This window comes from Macaca thibetana, chromosome 12 (genome assembly GCF_024542745.1).
Source record: "Macaca thibetana thibetana isolate TM-01 chromosome 12, ASM2454274v1, whole genome shotgun sequence".
Taxonomy (NCBI): domain Eukaryota; kingdom Metazoa; phylum Chordata; class Mammalia; order Primates; family Cercopithecidae; genus Macaca; species Macaca thibetana.
Genome location: NC_065589.1, coordinates 83,129,716 through 83,148,178, shown reverse-complemented (window position 1 = coordinate 83,148,178; position 18,463 = coordinate 83,129,716). Strand labels below are relative to the sequence as shown.

At 42.4% G+C, this 18,463-nt stretch overlaps 1 protein-coding gene across 1 annotated transcript in view; it reads right to left on the bottom strand.

Annotated features, from left to right (window-relative positions):
• The window catches only part of LY75 (lymphocyte antigen 75), a 93,661-nt gene extending 76,400 nt beyond the window's left edge, over positions 1–17,261 (bottom strand). The window contains exons 1-4 of the mRNA XM_050752865.1: positions 17,087–17,261; positions 10,935–11,306; positions 6,121–6,291; positions 2,416–2,580 (exon numbers count right to left, since the gene is read on the bottom strand). Coding sequence (XP_050608822.1) covers positions 2,416–2,580; positions 6,121–6,291; positions 10,935–11,306; positions 17,087–17,180 — 802 coding nt within the window. The 5' untranslated portion in view covers positions 17,181–17,261. The remainder of the gene's footprint in view (positions 1–2,415; positions 2,581–6,120; positions 6,292–10,934; positions 11,307–17,086) is intronic.
• Between the last annotated feature and the right edge of the window lie 1,202 nt (positions 17,262–18,463).

Sequence of the window (18,463 nt, the reverse complement as noted above, 5' to 3'; positions counted from 1 at the left end):
GCATAAAGAATCAGGCAACATTTGTTCCTCCAAATGCATCATTAGATTGTTTAGTAGGATGTTGATTGTCACACTTAGGCACTTTTCTCCTTGATTGAAGTCACCAGTTTCCAAATGTCAATATTCTAGGAATCTTTAATTTATTGGCACTTTTCATTCTCAACAATATTTTTTGTAAGTCTTCAGCGAGGTCTGGAATAGAACTCCAATGCCAAACACTAGCCCATTCGGCTTATTTGGCAGATTTTCATTCTAAAGATCTGAATATTCAAGTGCCAAACAATACAAGAAAGGGGTAAAGCTACGAGTAAGAAACGAGGTCTGAATAAAGCTGTAAACAAAAAGAATGACAAAAGGCTTGTGGCCTTTTAATGATAAAAAGAGATAAAGATATCTAAGAGGGGTACGTAGTATTAACAAAAAAGAAAGCTGGGCGTAATCCTGTGCTCCTGTAGTCCTAGCTACTTAGAAGACTGAGGTGGGAAGATCGCTTGAGCCCAGGAGTTCCAGGCTATAGTGTGCTCTGATCACACCTGTGAATATCCACTGCACACCACCCTGGACAACGTATTGAGACCCTGTTTCAAATAAATAAATAGGGTTCTGCAATTCTATATGTCGATATTCAAATCCCAATCTGATACTTCTTAGCTGTATGCTGTTGGGTATATTATTTCTGAGGATCAATTTCCTTATCTAGTGATAAACCATTTGTTTGATGAGGTTGTAGTAATGATTAATGGATTTATCTGGAGAGAGTAGGGCTTGCTTACAGTAAGCATTTATTAAATATTTCCAGTTATTATAAAATAGTGTGACAGAATATATCTGAATTCTTAGACAATACATGCTTGTTTACTATATAGCAATAAAGCTTACAGCTTTGTGCAAAAGTAAAAAACAACCCATGAGACCCATTTCTGCCTGCAAAGAACTTACAGTCTTATAAAAGGTGAATCCATTTATATGTCTGATGCAATTTGTTTTCAAGTCAAACTGACTATTCAAATTTAGGCTCTGATAAATACTTGTGGGTGACTTTGGACAAGTTATATTTCCTCTCTGAGCCTCGCATTCCTCATTGGCAAAATGAGGATAACAATAACGTCCACCTCATAAGGTAGTTAGATGGGGATGAAATGAGATAACGTATAAAAAGCATTTAGTAGTCTGTCTGGCACATCATCATTATCATATATTATAATTATTTGTCTTTCATTCAAAGAATAACTCATCACGGACTCAGTAACTTGGGTTCCTTGATTTTTAAATATAATATTAAAATTTCTTTTTATATAGTTTCTTTTGAAAGATATACAAGACTCTGGAAAGAGTTATAGAATTTTACTGAGTACATAAAAGAAGTCCTAAATAAATAGAAAAGCATATAATTTTCATGGTTGAGAAGACAATATTGAAACAGCAATACCTTTTATTTATTTATTTATTTTTTAAGACAAGGTCTTGCTCTGTCACTCAGGCTGAAATGCAGTGATGCCATCATAGCTCTCTGCAGCCTCAATCTCCTACGCTCGAGCGATCCTTCTACCTCAGCCTCCAGAGCAGCTGGGACTACAGGCACATGCCAACAGCCAATTTTTTTTTTTTTTTTGGTAGAGACTAGGTCTCACTTGGCTGCCCAGGCTGGTTTCAAACTCCTGGCTTCAAGTAATCCTCCTGCTTTTACCTTTCAAAGTGCTGGCATTGCAGGTGTGAGCTGCTGCACCCGGCCAATTCCTTTTTAATGAATCTATAATTCAATACGATTCCAACTAAAGTTACAATAGGGTTTGCTACTGAAATTAACAAGGTGATCCTTAAATTCTTATGGAAGGATAAGTGGTCTTTTAAAGTTTTTATTTATTCCTATTAATTTAAGTTTTCATAATTAAAAATTAAAAAATTACCACTACCATCCCCCAAACAAAACAAAACAAAGTCCTATCCACTCTGTATCCATGTTATTAAACCCACTTTAAGATTTAGTAAAACACTCCTTGCCCCGAGGACTGTACCCTTTCACTCAGGGGGAGGACCTTTACTGAGGCCATATGGTATAACGTAACCATCTTCCTTCCCTTCCTTTAATTCTCTATTTTTCAATGTTCAAAGAGTTTAATTGTTCACTTTTTGAAAAATCCTTTCATTTAGGATTAGGGTATCAGTCTAATCTTGCTACCCAAACTTGTTTTCTGAACATCAATCTCTCTTTACTTTCCATCACAAGATGTATTTCACAATGGTGAAATATGATTACATTTGGTACTTTTTTGCTTATGGGTTTCAGTGCAGAAGTTTAAATCCCAAGAGAGGCCAGAAAAGATACATACAAAGAAACACATCTGGATATGAAAACAGAAGAAGTACCTTTACAATTTTAGCCAATTTGCTCTATCACATGCAAATAAAATCTACCTTTAAGGTAAGTTAATTCAGCAGCACTGTTGATGCTCAGTAAATCAGCTCCTTGATTCTGACATGAAACATAAGCTTCTTTCCAAGAAAGAGCCGTCTGAGTATTAAATTGGTAGCAACTTCCAAACTGCTCGTTCTTTTCCCAATTATCTTCACAACCGTTTTCTGTTGATAAAGACACGTTAGTGATCATAAAGTAAGGACATAATGTTTTCCATTACTTAGGATGCTTACAAATACTGCAAGTCAATTTGCATACTCTTAGGATATGCCCAAATGGAGACTGCCATCACTCGTTTAGACCATATTTTGATCACAATACAATTGGAATCATAACACACCAAATGACTCAGGCTGGTTGAAGCTTCCACTCTTTCTTATTTTCCACTCTCCTTTTATCCCTATCAATTACAATGCTGTGTTTTCGCCCATGTCCCTGCCTGCCCTCTGCCTGAGATGAGTCTCAGTGTGCACATGTTGTGAACACTGAGCTAATGGAAAACAAGCTCATTTGAACATAGTGGCAGACTACAGAGGGTCTGCCCACAGCTTGCATAGAAACCACCGTATGTGTACGTGTGTGCACAGACATGCTGCTTAAATGGCCAAGATATTGAGCCCAAGTGACTGCCTTATTTGGGAAACTATGTCCAAATTTCTCCTTAATATTTTAATAAAGAATCGAATATATTATATATAATTCACATTACATATGATTTATACATGTATATGTGTGTATATATGTGCATACAAACACGTATACATATGTGTTTGTAGAGTATACATAATTTCAGACAAAGAAACTGCAAGCTGTTTCCTGAATGAGATATAAAAGTTTTTTGACAACTGGTTCAAAATATATTCAGAGCCTTCTGTGTACACCCCTCAAGAGGGGAAGTCCAGTGCAGGCTGTGTCAAGTGCATCCCAGGCTCCAACTGGGGGATTTTCCAAAAGGCCTCCTATAGCCACTTACATATCAGATGTTATACTCATGATCCTATAAGCTGGAAGGGCCTTTAGAGATCATCTTGTCTAATGTCCTCATTTCACACACACGAACAAAGATCTAGAAGTGACTGTGGCAGAGCTATAATGAGGGCACTGGTCTTGTTGATCCTCTGAATGGCACATCCTGCTGCTTTAGCCATTTTTCTATGGCATAAATAGCAACAGAGATTCTGACATTTGGTAAAAACAAAATAGGGTGGATTTGAAAGCACATTGTCTAAAGGTTCATTATTACCACTGAGGCCCTACTTTTGTAAATCCAGAAGCTTCCAGGAGTGGGATGGCCGTGTGTTCACTATACAACATGACCTCCATGATTTAGCAGCCCTCAGGTTTGAGAAACTCAGTCTTGCTTCTTCCATAAAAAGTAACTCTAGGAAGCGTATGCATGCATTAACAACACTGTATGTGTCACACCCCCAAACCCCCAGCACACACACAACACCCACAGGAGGCTAAAGGCACCAAGACACATCCCTGTCAAGGCAGCAAGGTACAGTGGGGGTAAGTATGTACAGTGGGGAAGGAGGATAAGGAATCCTTCACTAGTTTCCACAAAAGTGTGGTCTGATCCTGACAGACCATTTCATGGATCTGGGCCTGCTGCCTCTCACCTGAGAAACAGGGTTTTGCACTGGATAACCTCTAAACAACCTTTCACATCTAAATTTCTGATCCAAATAAGGAGAGTTAAATGAAGTTGATACCTGGTTGACCAAACTCTGCTTATTATCAATTACAGCTGAAGAAAATACTGGCTTTTTCTATTTTAGTAGGTAGGTTACAGGTGTTGAGAAGCTTGAGCCTCTAACTAGATACATAATCCTCAAAGACTGGTCCCCAGACCAGCATTATCAGCACTACCTGGAAACTTGCCAAATTTGGTGGTGCCACCAAAAATCTACTGAATCAGAATCTCTGGGCCCTAGATACCTGTGTTCTAACAAACTCTGCACGTAATTCTGTTGCACCCTGAAATCTGAAGTCTTAACCCAGTATAATCTCTTCAAGTTGCTTAGAACTCTGCATGCTGAAGCTCAGATTCCCAAAGGAGGGATCAGCATTACTAATACCACCTGGCTGGCTGCTCAATTAGTCAGTATAGTGTAGCTGTTTGGGACAAGGACTTCATAGCCAGGCTTCCTGGGTTTGAATCCTAGTTCTGATATTTATTAGCTATGTGATCTTAGGCAAGTTACATAGCTCCCTTGTGCCTCACTGTGATCATCTGTAAAATGGGAATAAAGTATGGTACCTTTCAGGGTTACTGGGGGATTAAATGAGTTAATGTATATTGAGAGCCTGAAACAGTATCTGACACCTGGCAGAGCCCTGTTAAGTATTAACTATTATTACTTAGGTCTGGAGCTCTTTCCTTTCTCTTTGCTATAGATTCTTTCAATCTATTGTCTATTAAGTAATATTTTGTGAGTACCTATCACATGTCAGGTACCATGATCCCCTGTAACTCTCACCTAATTGGTAAGAAACTGTTTCTGTTATGTGCCAGACAATGATGTAATTGCTACTTTGGTCTCTGTCTTTCTAAAGAACAGCAAATTCTTTAGCAACTCTCAGTTTGCTTCTGGTAAGAAGTAATGAGAAAAAGCACTCTGACAAACACACAGGAATGGTGGAAGGAACAGTGTTACCAATTTTGAGAGCCCCAGGAAGATCTATCTCTTCTCGTTCCTGCTCTTTGCTTCAGGCCATAAACATGCTTAATACTTCACCATTCTTAAAGTGCTTTTCAACTGATCTCTTTCTTAAACTACCCTTTGCATTTTTAAATAAAAATTACAGGAGGTCACTGTTTTGGACTAAGCTCCTGATCTAGGACTCAAAAATCAAAACAGAGTCACCCATGCCAAAGTTCCACTCACCAAACTGAAACAGAGTTGTCATCCGGCCTTTTGAGAAATCAAGAGAGAGAGAGAGAACTGCCTAATTCCCCAAACAGGCCAGTTTCAATCTTTAATTGGCCTAATTAAAATGAAGTTCCCTCTGTTTTAATGCTTAACCTGAAGTCACCTGATGTTAACCAATCGATTATTTCTCTATTGTTCTTACAAGGAAAGTTACTTTGAAACGACCAATCCACTCTTTGGTTTTTGTCTTTGCTTTCTTCAGCCCTTTTTCTGTCTACAAAGCCAATCCTCTCTGTTCAACGAACTGGAATACTTACAGTACTCTTTTATGAAATGAGGTGTTGCCTGATTCTAGAATTGCAATAAAGCCAAATGAGATTGTAACTACATAAATTTGTTGCAATTTTGTCCTTTGCCAACTGTCTCTTCTGCTCCGTGAAACTTGCGAGGCTTACTTCCTTCTGTTCATGCTTCATTCCACTACAACCCAGCTTCTACCCCCTCTAGTCTTCTGAAACTACTAAAGGTCAGCAGCAATTTCCTAACTGTGCATGCCTTTTCCACACTTCCTCTCCCTGAGGTGTCTGTGCTATGGAACACTCCCTCCTTCTCCTCCATGACACCATCCGCCTTGGTTCACTTCCAGGCCTGCTTCTGAAGGCAAATTCATGGCTACACATTACCTCTCTCTTCTCCTCCAAACATACACTCCTTATCCAGGATGATATTTTTGCAGTCACTTTTGAGTCGCTTTGAACTCTTCCTTCTCCCTGTTGCCTCATATAAATGTACTGCCTTTCCACATAAAGTTTACCAGCCCATACATACCAGGCTTCAAGCAGATGCCCCACTTTCGGTCATATTCATAATTTAAGGTGGTGGCACACCATGGCCCACTATGATCCTCATCAAGGATGCAATCATGATGCCAGGTCCCATCAACTAAGAATGGAAATTCACAAGGTCTCCCATAGGAGTTCCCATCTCTGGTATAGATCTCTGGGTTGGAGAGGAAGTTGGGGAAAAGAGAGTTAAAAACTGGGTAGTCAAAACCAAACCAAACCAAACCAAACCAAAACAAAACTGGGTAGTCAGCTTCAGTTGGCTCATTTCTAAAACTCTTTGAAAAACAAACATTGTTGTTTAGAATACAATATCCGAATGTAGGAATTCGGAGCATGGGTGCTGTCAGGTCTGCACATGAATGCCAGCTCCCTGCTGACCCACTGTTTGCCTGTGGGCTAGCTATCCAACCCTCTAGTAGCCTCTGTTTCTGCTTTTGCAAATTGGGGATAGCATTCAGTGATCATCCATGTGAAGCTTCACTTACTGTGGTGTAATGAGGAGCTGAAAGAGCCTGGCTTGGTCAGGTGAGGGTCTACTAACTCTGCTGTGGGCCGCAGAGCACTTCACCAGAAAGGGTGCCCTGGCTGAGGTTACATTTACCTTTATTTTCTTTTCTTTAGAAAGTGCTGGAGCCAGAAAAATACCTTGGAACCACTAAGGGTGGGTGTGGACTTTGGAACCACCTGCGGAATTAGAAAGATGGACAAATAGTCCCATTGTTCAGAGACTGGAAGTAGAATTGAGACTGTGGTTTATAAGCAAGTAAAAGGAAGAGCTGCTGAATTTCTGAGTAGATTCTTGGGGAGGCACAGGGCATGGTGATTTGGGGTGTGAAAGAAGCAGCAACTTCAATGGGGCAGTCATGTGACTGGCTGGTGGCCAGTGAGGTAGTAGATTTGGCTTTTATTTTAATCATTTTCCCTGGTACATGGGGAGGAACTGAAAAGTGATTCCAACCTCAAATATGCCTGGAAATGCTGGAAAGAGTGTTTGATACTTATATCAATACTAATTCTCTTGGAAAGGTGTTTTTGTAGAACGGCTAACTCTGTATCTCTTTCTGCCACAATTTTCCAAATCCTCAATTTGCTAAAAACCTCAGTCATTAACAGATCAAGTAATGGTCATTAGATAAATCATAGTAATCAAATCTTATTACCCTTTACCAGGCAATTAGGGTTCCCCAAAATGTCTCACAGATGTGCTTAAAAGTGTGCTTAAGACAGTATTTGATTCTACTTTCTTTTTCTCAAGTATCTGTCTAACTAAAGTGTGAGGCCATTTAACAGCTTAGAATGTATTAAGTAGAACTATAGCAAAAGGTAGTAATAATCTGGATGCTTTTCTTCACAAATAGTCTTTTAAAGATCACTGGCTTTATTTTGCTATGTCATATAAATAGTTTCAAAAGGGTACTTCTGTTAAAGAGTATGTTGACCTTACATTTTATAAGGATTCTGCTTATTACCTATGTTTCAGTTTAACTGCATCAAAAACCCCCCAATAGCTCATGACCAATTTCTCTTCCCATATTACAAACCTAAGAGGACAGTCCCTGAACACAAGGACTGTTCCTTGTAGAACCATCAGTTTTCTTTTCTAAAACCTTTGATTTTTGGAATACAAAGTGCCTTGGTATACACTTCTGTCATTTGTTCTTTATCATAAACCTGTGAGATCATAGGGGAAGTATTATATTTGTCTGGGAAATCCCCATTTTTGCAGAGTAGTCAAGTGAGACATTCAGGCACTCAGCCGCAAGTGACAGGAATGAAAATGGGCTCTCTCTGATTGGACTCTTGACCTATAAGGACAACTTGTGACATCAGTGGGTGCCTTCTCAAGTTTCAAGTTAAATTTCATAGCTCAAAGCTGGGCTTCAATTAATAAGCTCTCTAAGTCACAATACATGCTTTGAAGAATGATAAGCATACAACCACCACACCAGAAGCAGCTACATTGCGCTAACTGTTCACTAAGCGTTTTGCTCCCACACATTCTTTGCTGATGCTGGACCTCTTACATGCCATGGGCTTCCTTAGCAAGACAGGCTTTCCTGGGAAGACTCTTCTCTGAATGTGCAAATTTATGGTGATAGCATCCTTAAAACAACAGCTTTATTATGCAATAGGTACAAATTTGTGAGATGAGGTGATTATGCAGAAAACTAGCAAATTAATGTCATCAGTAACATGAGACAAAATAGTTTCAGTGGATAAAGGGGTTGTTGGCAGGCTTCTAAGAGTTGCCCAGAATTCTGATAGTTCTGCAGCCACCCTACCACAAAAAGTCCATTTCCTCTTCATGATTCACCAAACATTCAAAATTTGAAAAGTCCTAGTGAGATCAAGGTATCTTAATGGTATAAATGTACACCTGGGTGCTAGGTAAAAGCAGTTCACTCATAAAATTTATACAATTTCAGTTTTCTCTGAGATGAACATGACTCACACAGGATGGGAGTTGGGGTGAGAGGCAACCCAAGGCACAGTGATAAATTAATGTTCTTGTATCACAAGTGAAAACTTTGTTTATACTGCTAAAGCCAAGGGGGAAAGAAAGAAGCTGTTTGGGGGAAAGGAATACTGGTTTTGAGCCCTAGCTTTGCTGTAACAAGCTAGGTAACCTTGGATTTCACTTTGTTGGGACTCAGTTGTCTTGTATGTTTTGTTTATATACTGCTAGATAAGAAGGTGGGGACAACAATCAGTATTGAGAGTCTGAGTAAAGGAGTCCTAGAGAAGGTCCCTAACTTAAGACAACAGTCCCTAACCTAAGAACAGAAGGGATGTACATAAATTGAAAAGGGTAGAATTGCCAGGACTTCATGTTTGATTATACTGGAGTGGTGGAAGAGGCAAGCCTGAAACCTCTCGGGTGAGTTGCTAATTTCTGACATGTAGAACTTAGATGGTACCAGTCACCCCGACAGAAACAGAGAAGAGGTGGCAGGTTTGGCCTTGGCTTCTGTGCAAATTAAAACTTGAAGTATGCCTTGACTAGTCACAACTGTGTATGCTTTTAAAAAAAAGATTTAGTGTTTCAAATATTATATTTGAAAAAGTCAAGAGACATTTCATGCCTGTGGGCTATGCTGGTGGCGTTGCTTAGCTCTCTCTGGGTGGTCCCCTGGGTAGGTCCTTAACCTTTTTTGTGCTACTGATCTCTTTGGCAGCTGGGTGAAATCCATAGTCCCCGTCTTAGAAGAACATTAGAAATGCATAAATAAAACACATAGGATAAAAAGGAAAATCAGTTATATTGAAAGGAAGACACTCTGGGAACTGAGGGAGTTTAAGATTACAACGATGCCCCTCAAAAGAATTAGATCAGGAGGCTAAAAGAACACTGTCAAGAAAATTATCCTTTCTGATCCCTGGACAAATACAATGAAACAAGTTAAATCCAATTAAAAGGCATTTTTTTTTTTTGACTCTGTGTTTCCTCTTAGTTGGCAAGTTAGAGAAGGGCTTTTGTGGCACAGAATTTAAATTTGCCATTAAGTCATATCCAGAAAGCAACTGCTTTACTTTTAGGAGGAAACTGGCTCGCAGAAACAGACTGTCAACTATTCAAAGGTTAGGGATTGATGAAAAGGAAAACCCCATCCCTAATTCTCTAATATTTCTCCATAACAGAACTTGACATTCTCAGAATAATTTCTGCATCCTCACTAGGAAATAGAAAGACTAGAAAGAAAAACTTGTGTGGATGGATAAAGGATAGCAAAGCTGCTATCCTGCCTTTGAGGTCAAATTTAGCTTCAATGATCTTTAAGAGAAGAAAGCCACCATAAAGCTAGGGAAATTTTTAAAGAAAGGCAAGGAGAAATAATAGGACTTAGAGGACATAATTATATGCATATTGACATCTGGTGTAATTTAGAGCAACACAATGAAAAATATTTGCTTAGGAGATAGCTAATTACGTTTAGTGGTTAAAAAAATAAATCTACTCATTCTTTAACTTGGAAATTAGTTGTAGTCCAGTGCCTAGACTCAGAGCTAAGTCCATGGTCAGCTCCCCACAAGGCAATATTAATATACTTATTTTTGGAAGCAACTGAAAAACTCCACTCTTAAAACGCTGAATCATAAATATAAACATCAAAATTTGGTTGCTATGCCAAAAATGAAAATAAATAGGAAAATCCACTCAAAATTTTCCCATTTTATCAAAATCCGTAGGCAAGAAAAAATACATTTTTCCCCCTTCTCCTTCTTTTCTTTTTTAAAAGATGGGGGTCTCACTATGTTGCCCAGGCTGAAGTGTAGTGGCTATTCACAGGCGTGATCATTACACGCTACAGCCTTGAACTCCTGTGTGCTGAAGTGATCCTGCTGTCTCAGTCTCTCGAGAAGCTGGGACTGCAAGCACGCACCACTACACCTGGCCTTTCTTCTTCTTTTAAAACTTAGAATAAGATCAACATTATTAGATCATTTGACTTTTAGCCTGTAAAAAGATTTCCTGTTAATCAAATGTTTCCTTTCCTCTAGGCTTTAGAAGACCATCATAAGAACTACATATCTATCTGATGAAATCCCAGGTTTATCATAACATGGCTGTGTGACCTCAGACAAGGCATTTAACCTCTCTCAGCCTTACTTGCAAAGTAGAGGCAAATATGCACTCGTAAGAATGTCGCTCAAAGTAACTGCACAGTGCCTGGAACTGAAGAGCTCACTCACTGCCCTTACGAATGTATGACTCTATTTTTACTAAATTGTGCACATTCAATATCACATGTGACAAGCACAACAGCAAATCGGTCAAAGTCCCTCTCTACTACTCACCGTGATAAGGCTGGTCACAAAGGCTTTCCTCTGAGCCTCCTTTCTTCCAGATATCAGATGCATTTGAGATTGCTGCGCCATGCCCATTCTTCAGAGCCAGCTGGTACCGGGCAGCACTGTACAGAGAGTGGTGCTCACATTTCCACCACAGCATGACACTGGAGTCACAGCTGAACATTCTTACCTCATTCACCGATTTGGTAATATCTAGGCCAAGGCACTTTTGGGAGTGCAAATGAAAGAGCCGATGCTGGGACACCCACTTCCATAACTTGTCCTCAGTTTCATCACAGTCCTCTGCTACTATCCAGCCATACACTGGCTTGATGCACTTGCCCGTATTTCCATGGACGATGGTGAAGGGGTCATTAGCTGAGTCAAATGGATAGACAGATTGTGGATTATGTGGTTGAAGTGCCTTGCTCCCTACTTGCTGAGGAGAGTCTGAGACTACTGGACTGTTCCCATCCTCAGACTGTTCCCACTTTTTATAAGCTGCAGGGCACTACACAAGGTGGGACAGTGGTGAGCAGAGAGGCAGTGCAGTCTGTAGGGTCAGAGCACGGGTTCTGGAGCCAGTCCGCCTGAGTCCATATTTTGCTCCTGCTACTTATTAGCCATATGATCAGGGCAAATCATTTAACCTGTGTGCTCCAGTTTTCCTATGATGGGTGTGAGCATGAAAGGAGCTAATCCATGTAAAGCATGTAGAGCAGCATGTATATTTGTTGTTGCTATTTCATGAAAGATATTTCCCTTCTCATTTAATGAGATAAAAGAAGCTCTTTAGTTTTCATCTCAATGAAAAGTCTAGTTGGGACCATAATTCTGCCTGCTTACATGTTAGCTACTATGACAGGGTAAATTATTACATGAAAAGTCGATGCTTAACACAGCATGTTCACTATATATATGTTCCTTTCTTCAGATCTAAGTACATAGTGAGGCCTCTGTGGTCCTCTGCCTTAGGGCAAGTTAGTGTGGCCACTAAAAAGGAAAATTTAAGGACAAATTTCTTAAAGACCACTTCCCCCTAGATATTTTTTTGGAGGACTAAATTCATTGAGGTATGTCAGAGGAAACGGGGAAACTTCTGGGGGAGCAGCAGAACAACGGGGGTACTGAAACAAGAAGAAATAGAGATCTGGGTTCTGAGGGTAGGGGAACCTGTGGCCAGCTGCATTGTGGCACCCTCAGGAAGGTGACAGGACCTGGGGAAAGCCTGGGGGATTGACTGTGTGGATCACCTAAGAAGGCTGAACCCCAAACTCCAGGAACTACCAGAGTGATGGCTGATGAGTCTTGAGCCACCAGATTCAAGATCCTGTGGGTTTGGACAAGGGGAAACCCAGAGGTAACCAGCGGGATCCAATGACTAAAGAAGAATCTTCCCTGAATGTTCCCCTGGCACTCTGCATGAGCTGGGAAAGACCCCAATAAGGACAATTATTGGAGTTCTGGCAACCTGGTGGAATGGGAGCTCAGCACCAAATTTAATTTGGTTTTCTGAAAATAAAGTAATGCATTGTTTCTTGCACACCTGAATTTGTGGAATAAGATTCACATCTGTTACAACAAACTATAATCGGATAATTTGGTTAGTTCTTTTACAAAGGAAAATTTTAAACAATTATAGCAGAGATCATCACGTTGATAAGAGTAAAGCTGAAATATTTTAGACAAGCTTAAGCAATCACTGTCAATGAACCAGAGTTCAGCAGAAAGATCTATAAAATTTTGGTTCCCCAAAGACACTTTCATTTTGATACCAGCGTCACAGTCACTGGTTTCACTAACACCAGATGCTTTTCCTAGTAATAATTCAAAGGCTTTCAGAGTTAAAAATTCCCATACCAGGGACTGGTGACTTGAGGGGATTTTTACCATGTAAATAATAACTATAAAATTAAGTCTGACTGCAGCTTGAACTTTGGAAGGATTTTTTTTTGTTTTGTTTTCAATAACAGAAGCAACAACAAGGGAAACAACAAGAACAGCAACAAAAATCCTTTAAAGCTTAAAGTTATTTTAAATCTGAATTTTAAAAGTATTCCACAGGGTTGCAGCTAAGGATGTTTGATGTTTGCCATAGCAGCTTTCCTCCCTCACACTTTTTTTTTTTTTTTTGAGATGGAGTCTTGGTCTGTTGCCCAGGCTGGAGTGCAGTGGCACAATCTCAGCCCACTGCAACCTCCGCCTCCCAGGTTCAAGTGATTCTTGTGCCCCAGCCTCCCGAGTAGCTGAGATTACAGGTGCCTGCCATCACACCCGGGTAATTTTTGTATTTTTAGTAGAAATAGGGTTTTACCATGTTGGCCAAGCTGGTCTCGAACTCCTGACCTCAGGTGATCCACCCACCTCGGCCTCCCAAAGTGCTGGGATTACAGGCATGAGCTACTGTGCCCGGCCACATCCCTCACACTTTCTCCTTTGACAGTCCCCTGCCACTTTCTGCTTGATGGACACAGGCTGGGAGGACAGTCAACAAAAGAAAATGTACTATAAGATTACTATTTACACTTTCTCTCATGGCCTTCTCCCACAATTCAATAGCTACTCAGACCTCTGATCTACATCTTTTCTAAACTGTTCTCTCTTGCCTCTCCAAAATAAATCTTGCATTCCAAAGTATCAAAAATTACAGAAGAAAAAAGAAGTCTGCTCCTGCAGGAGACGTGCCCATCACCCTTGTTGGAAACATCCCCTCTCCTGCCCTGTAGTCTTGCTGCTGTCTTTCCCGGGCATTCTGCTTTGTGCGTTCGATCCCAAACAGGTGAACTGGGGAAGCAGCAGCTTTGCCTTCCTTTGCAGTTGGCAATTCTGCATTTTTCAAAGTTTTTGTAGAATCCAATGGATTAGCTACATTTCTTTGTACAGTGGAAAAAGCAGGAGTTAGGAGTCCTAGATTGAAATACTAAAACACTGCAGGAGAGGTGTGGAGTAGCTCTGTTAAAGTGGAGCTGCCAAACTTCCTAACAAACTGCTACATCTCTGAATATAGACGTTTTTCTCAGACTAACCCCTTGTTTGAACCAAGTATGCAATTTCAATGTTTGACACTTATAGTGGTCACTTAGTACAGATCTTAATTATTCATATACTTAAAGGAAACTTATTAGCCTCCATATATAAGGTACGTATATGCATATATTAGATTGGGAGAGTCCTATCCTTTCATGATGCTTCCCTGTATCTTTCTTTACCTTTAGCAGGAGCTGTTCAAACTGCCTCAGTCTTACGACCCTTATTGGGATAGTAGGTTGAAGAGCCGGAAGGAGGACTGAGAAAGAGTGAACATAATCCCTTATTTAGAAAATTTGGTATAGAAGGGCATACAAGCTATTTTAGAAATATATTATACTTTGAAAAGGTAATTACAGAGTAGATTTTATTTTATAAAACTTATTTTATAAAATAGATTCTTTACAGATAGCTTCCTATTAGATTTTGTTCATTTTACAACTTTATACCAGTCCTCAATGGAGTTTTAGTATTTACCTCCAAATACAACATTAGGGCAAATCTAAAAGGCAGAATTTGATTAAAAGAAGCCTCATTACCCTCTAGATACATTTGTATATGCTTCATTTGATATAAATTCTCCAGTGTTTGAGAGAAAATGGCTAAGTAGCATTACCAAAAATTGAAAATAAATTTTTAGTATTTTTACATCCATCAAAGGAAAATCATCTCTCTCAGTGTTTTCTTATTGTCTGATCACTAAATAATTCCTGCCTTATAAACTCTAGACCAAATAGCTTCACGCATTCCAAAGAGGAGCTGGATATTGACATATATAGCCATAGACAAATGGATAGGGAAATAGCTTGGGAAAACAAGAAGGATGAAGATGGCAGCATTGATAATTTCAGGGGAACATCCATAGATCACATATTAAGCATTTTGTAGAGTCTCTACCATGTGTTCAGAATGTACAGGTAAGCGCAGCAAGACAGAATCAGAAGTCTAGGTTTGTTAGTTCAAAAGCAGGTCCTGAAATGACAGCTGAGTCCATGGCAATGTCCAGGGAGTCAGAAAGTCTTCACGCATGATTGGGTGGTGTTGGTTGGTGAAAACCTCAGGAGTCCCTGACGGATTGGTTTACTTCAAGCTGTTAGCTCTCCAAGCAGCAAAAATGTAAACTAAGCACCTGGCATCTCCCCAAGGACACAGAGGTGCTCCTTCAGTGTTTGGGTGATAGAGGCCACCTGCACAAGCCTAGCCATGCACGTGACGAGGTGCATGCCATCACCAGCATCATGAAGCGGACACTCTTGCCAAACAATTGACCCAAATGGCTGGGGGTTCAAAATTCCAGTGCTTCCCCAAACAAGGCCACAAGTCTGCTCTGAGGTTGAGAGAACATCGATCAGAGTAGCTGCTAGGAGTAAGGAAGGATACAGGATAACAAAACCTGTGGAGACCTAGCACAGGGCGAATAGAGTTAAACCTGGTGCTTTTTGCTTTGGGTCAGTGATAAAGGGCAGTGATTGCAGAGATTGCAAGAATTAAGGAAACCTTGAAATTTGTGAAGGAGATAAAAACAGGACTGAAGCAGATGTAGATGGGAACCAAGAGGTTAGTGATTGAAAAGTTAGTGCATTTTCACTGTAGTTAGTTGTTGCAGTGAACTTTTCCACCTTGGATTGTGGGGCAGGCAGATAAATTCTCAAGGCAATAAAGGATCTTATTTTAAATGATTCCTTTGGTAGTTAATAGCACACAGGGTCAAAGGAGAATAGAGAAGTGTGACTCAGAGCAGGGTTCATTTACAGGTCCTTGCTGTAGATAGGATGATGGCACTCACACTCTGAGAAATCTCTTCCCATCACTCTCCGAACGAAGTCTAAACCAGATGGTAACTTAGCTTAGCTGCAAAGAAAATAAGAGCCACCAGCAATTTAGTGTTTTTCAAACTGCCTGGACAGTCTTTTCTTTCCTCATACAGGCACGATAACAGAAGTGGCCGGTGGCGGGTGGCCCATTGAGTGCCTATGATGCGGCCCAACCAAGAAACAAAGTCCTCTGCACACCTCTCGCCCAGGCAAAAAGAGAAAGTAAAAGCAACCGGTTGCTGACAAGGGGTGTGGTGGGGTGGCGCTGGCACTACCCTGAACATCAGTGAAGGCTGTTTCTGGTCCTGCTTCCCCATTGAGAGGCAGCAGGTCCCCAGCCAGGCGACCTGCCCTTCAGCGTGGGGCTGTCAGCCTTGGGGGAGCGGGGTCGTTTGGAACTGATAAAACAAAGAGAAGAAAGGTTTGCTGCTCTAGACGGTGGGTGACGGCATCATAGCTGACTCTTGGTCTTGGTCACTTTCAGAGGAGATGGTTTACTTAACCTGACTGCCTTTCTGATGCGCACCGTAGGCGCAGTGAAATCCGGGAATCGTTGGGAATCCTTAGCACTGTGGGTGGAGGCTCCTCTTGGCCCTGTGGCCAAGGTGACCAAGGGGCGAAGGAAAAGCGAGAACGGGCGGGACAGGACGCAGAGGGCAGATGGGGAACCCCATACTCCAGCAACATTTTATAAGACAGACGACGGAGCAGGGCACCTAGTCAAAAAAGCCTCAGTGGGCCGGGCGCGGTGGCTCACGCCTGTAATCCCAGCACTTTGGGAGGCCGAGGCGGGCGGATCACAAGGTCAGGAGATCGAGACCACGGTGAAACCCCGTCTCTACTAAAAATACAAAAAATTAGCCGGGCGCGGTTGTGGGCGCCTGTAGTCCCAGCTACTCGGGAGGCTGAGGCAGGAGAATGGCGTGAACCCGGGAGGCGGAGCTTGCAGTGAGCCGAGATCGCGCCACTGCACTCCAGCCTGGGCGACAGAGCGAGACTACGTCTCAAAAAAAAAAAAAAAAAAAAAAAAAAAAAAAAAGCCTCAGTGAGCCTACTCTACGGTGGACCGCGTCCCCTCTGCACCAGAAGGGCCCTGTCCTCCCACATCCACCGCGCCCTCCTCCGGGCTCCCGAGGGCACTGGGGCGCCTACTCCGCCAGACCTCCCCTGCGGCTCACTCGTCCGGCTCCAGAGACCCCCAACAGCAAAGCAGCCGTGACCTGCGCCGGGGGCGCAGCCCTGCTCCTGGCTGGAAGGCGGCAGAGCTGCGGCGTCGAGGCACCCAGTGGACTGCGGGGCGGAGGCGCCCGCGGTTACCTGCGCGGCCAGAGGGTTCCGCGAGCTCGAAGCACCAGAGGAGTAGCATGAGGAGCCCCGCCGGGCGGCGAGGGGTCGCCCAGTCTGTCCTCATCCTGAGCAGGCGCAAGCTTTCCTGCCGGGTCCTCGGGCGCACGCGGCACCCGCCCCTCCTGCTGAGCTCGGCCTGCCCCGCCCGCTCCTATATCAGGCCTCTCGGGGCGCCCCGGCCCCGCCCCCGCCGACCCCGACCAATCAGACGTGCGTCTCCTCGGCCCCGGGGCGTAGCGGGCCGGGTGTGGGAAATGAACAGGGCGGGGCGCTAGATACCTGCGTGGGGTGGGACCCGCGAGGAAGAGGGACGTGCGGGTCGGTGGGAAAGCCAGGCACCGCACAGGCTCCTGCACTGGACGGTTTGGTCCCCGCCTCTTCATCAGCCAAGCTGGGGAGATGGGGCCCTTACTGGGACTTGGCACCGCCCTGGTGGGTGGGTTCTGTCAGTTTAGAACCTTGGGCTCTGCCTAGCTCACTGTGGTCAGGTACGACTTCTCCATTCCAGCCTGGACTGGAAAGAGACCCACGGTGTCTCTTGCCCCGGAGAAGGAAGTGAGCACCTGCCGCGTGGGTGACTGCGGCCAAACCTAAGAATTCAGTCGTCCTTGGCAACGTCTTGGGTATTTTGATAGTGCAAATGGTACACTTCAGTTCTACCCATAGTTGTTAAAGAATTAAAAGCAAGAATTACTAGAGTGACCAAACGACACTTCCAAGGATGACTTACGCTTTATAACAATTTGAGCTTTGCGAGTAAGCTCTTTGCGTAATAATTTAATGATAATAATAATTAGCTGGTAGAAATGTAGAAGTCTGCACGCAGAACCAGAAATTTCATGTCCCACTCTCTTCCTGTGGACACTGCTATCATTAAAAAGAGACCAAATTATTAATGACCTAAGTTGCTCAAAAGTGAATGTTTTATACTTTTAAATCCGTCTTTGCTGAACACATAATGTGTACTTGAGGTGGCCTCTATCCTTGTTGCATGAGGACGCAGAGACCTAGTTGCTCTTCCTGACTTCCACTGCTGAGGCTTCACAGACGGCTCCCAAACCTGCCTTGGCTCTGTCCTCTCCCCAGGGTCTGGCCTTTCAGTTCCATAGATATAGTGAGCGCCTACCATCCCAGGATCTGGGCACTCCATGGAACAGGAGGACAAAAAGACATCTCTGCCCTCCCTTTAATACTGGGGAGACTGGGGCACTGTGATGGATAATATTGTCAGCTTGATTGGAATGAAGGAATGCAAAGTATTGTTCCTGGGTGTGTCTGTGAGGGTGTTGCCACGGAGATTAACAGCGGACTGGGAGAGGCAGACTGGCCCTCAATCTGGGTGGGCAC